The 5000-nt window shown below is 45.5% G+C and overlaps 2 protein-coding genes across 4 annotated transcripts in view; one reads left to right on the top strand and one right to left on the bottom strand.

The window, feature by feature from the left end:
* The window catches only part of LOC138194913 (diacylglycerol kinase theta), an 18862-nt gene extending 18134 nt beyond the window's left edge, over nucleotides 1–728 (bottom strand). Inside the window, exon 1 of the mRNA XM_069143941.1 lies at nucleotides 1–728. This exon is cut by the window's left edge and continues 400 nt beyond it. The gene's annotated coding sequence lies outside the window, so the exon portion shown is untranslated.
* Nucleotides 729–3896: 3168 nt separating this feature from the next.
* Nucleotides 3897–5000, top strand: part of mgat4b (alpha-1,3-mannosyl-glycoprotein 4-beta-N-acetylglucosaminyltransferase B) — a 69044-nt gene continuing 67940 nt past the window's right edge. For all 3 annotated transcript variants that reach the window (XM_069143938.1, XM_069143939.1, XM_069143940.1), the window contains exon 1: nucleotides 3897–4174. In XM_069143938.1, coding sequence (XP_069000039.1) covers nucleotides 4078–4174 — 97 coding nt within the window. In that variant the 5' untranslated portion in view covers nucleotides 3897–4077. The remainder of the gene's footprint in view (nucleotides 4175–5000) is intronic.

Genomic DNA, 5000 nt, shown 5'->3' with positions numbered 1-5000 from the left:
AGATACAGAAATACCGTGTAGGTCACCGGTTAATGCTTTTTGTGATCCAAACGAGATTAGTTTTACGGTAAATGTGCCGTCGCTGCTCCCCGGTGGAGACACATTTCACCGGCCGCAGCCAGCGGTGCTGCCCGGCGGAGAAGGCGCCGAGGTCGGTGAGCCTGCTGCAGAATCCCGCTTTCACAGAGCAGCCAAGTATCAAACCCCTGAAAGATTAATGGACTATATCCATCTTCTGGAGCTCCCGGAGGCCGCGATTTCTGGGTCTTCGAGCCTTTTCGACACCTCCTCGCGGTCTCTCCACGCCGAGATCAGAGTCCCTCCGCCCGCAGACAGCGGTGCCACCCAGCGGCGCGGCACCGAGCAGAGGGTTCCCGGCAGCTCCCCGCTCAGGAAGCCGGATGAATAAATGATGACATATTGATCCGTGAAGCTGAAAGCGGCGTGTCTGTGGCGGGATGAAGTCTGAGAGACGAAGGATGTTGTTTTTTTTTGTATCCGCCAGGTAGCCTGCAACCAAGCCGGTCCAAACACACGCGAACCCGGGCGGGTAGAAGCCGGCAGCCGCCCGCAGGAGCCGGAGATCAACGCGGATCAACAAGTGTGCAGTCCGCCGGAGGGGGGGGCTGCGTTCATTTCGGCTTTCTTCTTCCTTTTCCGAGGCTGATTCTTCTTCCGCGTCGAGTCTCCAACACTGATTTACTCCTCCTCCCTCCTCCTCCTCTCCTCGTCTCCTTCCCTTCCTCCCTTCCTCCTCATCAGAGGCTCCTCTGAACTTCAGCAGCTTTCTAACCAGCTCATTATTTCCTCCTCCTGTTGCTCCTTCCCTTCCTTTGATCTTCCTTCTGATGTTGAACAGTATTTTACTGGAGAACTAAGGTTGAATTTTATTATGAGATATTGTCATTAAACCTGCAGAAACTTCTTTACTGTCTGTTGAAACAGGATTTACTGAAATAAAAGGAGAGATTATTTGTTCAGCAACAACTTTATTCAAAGTGCTTTAATTTAAAAAACAGGAAGTATGATGGAATAAAATCATCCTTTAGATCTTGTAGACAACTTATTTTATGAAATTGATGGATGAACTGATTTCAGGAGGACGGACAGTGGAGAGGGCTGAAAGCTGTGGGAGAGATGGCGGCAGGGCACCAGGTTAATTTACCCAACATCAGCTTCACCAAGCGTTTAGGACTTTTAACCACAGTCAGATATAGAGAAGCCCCCTGGCTGCAGACCAGGGCGGTGCTCAATGTGGGCGGGGTCTAACATGGACTCCGCCCACACTGAGCACTGCATTTCCAGTTCTAAATGCCATTGGAAAATGCTAAATTTTGTACATTATGTTATGTAACTCTTAACTGAACTCACACCTAGTTTATTTTTTTATTGTTGCTGTTAAGGAGGAATGATGATTACAACATAAAATTATAGAGTTGTTCATGTCAAGTGTTTCTACGTTTCAACCACAGATGGTTTATAAAAGAGTTCGTAGCTTCAGGTCTGTAAAATGGTTCTGATCCAGAAGTGTCTTCAGCTGCAATACCAGCGAGTGCCACTAGAGGTCGGCTCCAAAAAGCCTCCGGCTCCATAGACTCCCATTCAACTTCTCTCATCAAATCCAAAGTGAATAAAATGTGTCCATCAGTTATCTCGGTGTTGTTAGCTAAAGTCACTCCTTCTTATTAGTTTTCTGGAGGTCCATCTGAAAATAATCCCTCATTCATTAGAAAAGAAGATTCAAGAAGACCTGTTTTTGGGGGCGTGTCTGTTTGATTGACAGGCCTGTGGTGCAGTCAGGTTACAGCTATCGGTGGGCGGGACGTAGTATCGTCAGGTTTCCGATCAGATCGGTCAGATCCACCGCTGGCTCCTCCCCCAGCTCGTCCAAATATGGTCACTTCCTGCTCCAAACCGCTCCGAACTAACAAAGATGGTGACGGACAGAATCTGAACTGGAGGCTTAGTTCGATCGCTTTATTATTGTTATTATTATTATTTATTATATTATTTGATCCTCAAAGGGAAACTACACGGATCCAACAGTAATTCTCATAAATGACGAAACACTCAGGTGCTCCTTCAACTTTCAGAAGTGGGAGGTGCAAAATAATAAATTATTGTAAAAATGTTACATAAACCTGATGCCATTTGATTTAAAATGTTTAATCAGTTAAACGCATATTTTAAGTCAAACATTAGAAGTGAATAAAGATGTGTTTTAATTGATTGCTTTTTATAATTACATTTATTTGCAGGCGGACCTCGACGAGACGGCGTGAAATAAAATCACCTTGAAACCGACGAGGTGAGCAGAAGCGTCTGTATGTGGGTCAGAGTACGGTGGCTGTGAAGGTCCAACACTTCAGGACAATAGAGGATTTTACATTAAATATTAAATATGATGATTCTGTTTGACTCCTTGATTTTTTTTTTTAACTTTGGCCGCTGTGTGTTAAAAGGACTGTTTCTCCCACACAGATGTAAACGCGCTCAGTTTAAAGCTGAAACTTTGATGAAGTATCATTATTTTATTTCACAGTAACTGATATTAATGCAGCTCAGTTATTTTCATTCCCTCGTGTGATGTTTTGTTTATGTTTTGTGTCTCTATCAGAGCACTGAACTGTACCTGCTGTGTTTGACCACCAGGTGTCAGTGTGACACAGTAAAACTGACGCAGACGTCACAAACCTGCAGAAGAAAGAAATTAACCTTAAATGTTCCTTTTTGGTCATCCAGTTAACCCCTGTGGAGCTTTAAAGGATTCGTTTCATTACTTCATAGACTGTAGCCTCTATAAGAAAGATTTAAAGAAAAATTTAAGAGAACCACTTCCACCTGATCTTCTACACTTTTCAAAAAGTTCCTATGTGAAATGTTACTTAACAATTAATTAGGATTAATTTGGATTTTGGTCACAAAGTTTATCTTTTCGATTCAAAAAACATAATTCAACAGCAACATATAGCGGAGTCCAAAACTGTGTGGGTGAAGAGCTGCTCATGTTGACCACTAGGTGGCGCTGCACACAAATCAATCGCAACAGTTTCCTGCTCATTTCACAATAAAGGCCTTGTTAAGTCTGCTGAAACAGTATACGGCTTTTAATTTGAAACATACAGGAAGTGTGTAATACCTTCAACAGGGCAAATGGGAGCGGATCAAAACGAGGGTTCATGACTCATTTAACACACCTTAAATATCACCCTGACTGACGATTTAGAGAAGATCGTATCTCCAAACCAAAAAAAAAAAAAAAAAAAAAAAAAATCGAAATATATTATTAATATTTTATTTCCTTATTTGGAGAAAAAGAGGCGGGGCTTTGTTCAGGTGCTCCACCTCCACCTATGCTGTCAAATAAATGTTGTAGAGGACAAAGTAGAATATTTCCCTTTTGAAATGTAAAGAATATAAATAGAAAATAGAAAATAAATAAATAGAACAAAAAAAATTGATTAAATAGAAAAATAAATAGAAAGTCAACGATGGAAATACTGAAAGTACAAATACCTCAAAACTACTTTATGACTGAGTAAATGTACTTCATTACTTTCCACTGCTGACAAATTCAATTTTTTTGTTTTATATCAGAATTGAAAATATTTTCATACTTTTATCTGATAAAGGTGAAAACCTCAGCGTGAACACGTGAATGACTTCCGGTTTTTCCAGCAGGTGGATGAGCACCTGAGCAGCAGCGTTTGATTTATCCTCCGGTTTCTCCTCTTTTGAATGTTTTCTGTGTGATGATTGAAACTGTTGAAACCAGTCCTCCTCTCTCTCTCCCCTTCCTCCTCATGTCTCTCTACCTGTTTGTCTCCGCCCCCCCCCCCCCCCCCCTCCTCCTCCTCTCTCACATCGCGGCTCTCCCTTCAGTCTCGCTGCTGCTGCTCTAACGGTACCAGCTCCGCCCGCCTCTCCGTCTGTCCCGGTGTCTCTCTCGGTCTCACCTGTCTCTCGGTGGTCCACCTGCCTCCCCCCACTTCTTCCCCCCCGCATCCATCCGTCCCCCCTCCCTCCCCCCGCCGCCCTTCTCCTCCTCCCCCCTCTCGGTGCGGACATGCTCCGGAGATGAGGCTCCGAAATGTCTCCTTCCTGACGGTCTTGTTGTTCGGGCTGTGCGGGCTGGTCTCTCTGTCCTGGTACACCGCCTTCAGCAGCTCCAGAGGTACGACCCGTCCCGCTCTGTCTGTGTGTGTCTGTGTGTGTGCTCGTTTTGTCATGCTGGGTCCTGGTGGAGGGGAGGGGGGAGTGGGAGGGGGATGAGGGGAGGCAAGGGGGGTCGTAAGGTTTGGTTGCTGCTCTGCTTTGTGTTTTGAATGTTGCAGGGAAAAAAAAAAACGCATGATGGTGTTGATGTGCGGCTGCAGGCTTCAGAGGTAGAGGGAGCGCTCGGTTTGTTACACCTCACATGCCGGCTGGTAGAGGAGAGGTTCCACAGGAAGGAGAGAAGGAGGAGGGCGGGGTTTGATTGGTGTTGCAGAGACTCATGATGCTGCTGCTGCTGCCGATGTGAGGGCATCAGGGGAGCGCTTGGTTTGTGGTGCATCACATGTCCACTGAGGGGAGATGGTCAGGATGAAGGTGGTCTGGGGGGTGGGGGGGGTCTGGGAGGTAATGAAGGGAGCGCTTGATTTGTGGTGCACCACAGTTAAAGCTGCAGGTGTTTGATTGTATTGCAGCTCCTCCCTGAGTTTAATAAGTGTTCCTGTTAAGGTAATGGAGGGAGCGCTTGTTCTGTTGTGCCAGAGCTGCCCTTCTGAGGAGTCTGGATGATAGGCTGAGGGGTTGTTTGATTTTGTTACAGCCTCACTTTGCACTTTATAAAACAGATAAACAGTTGGTGTGAAGGGAACCTCCAGGTTCTGAGGGAAGCGCTTGGTTTGTGATGTGGTCAGAGGAGGTGGACAGAAAAGGAGAAGAGGAGGGGTTGGTTTGATTTGAGTTGGTTGTAGCCACGCTCCGTTGCAGAAAAGGAAAATGATGCTTTTGCA

The sequence above is a fragment of the Embiotoca jacksoni genome, unplaced genomic scaffold, assembly GCF_022577435.1.
Source record: "Embiotoca jacksoni isolate LCO1_2020_lvr unplaced genomic scaffold, fEmbJac1.0.p SCAF_117, whole genome shotgun sequence".
NCBI lineage: Eukaryota > Metazoa > Chordata > Actinopteri > Embiotocidae > Embiotoca > Embiotoca jacksoni.
Note: the sequence above shows the minus strand (reverse complement) of the source record. Positions and strands in the feature narration are given on the sequence as shown.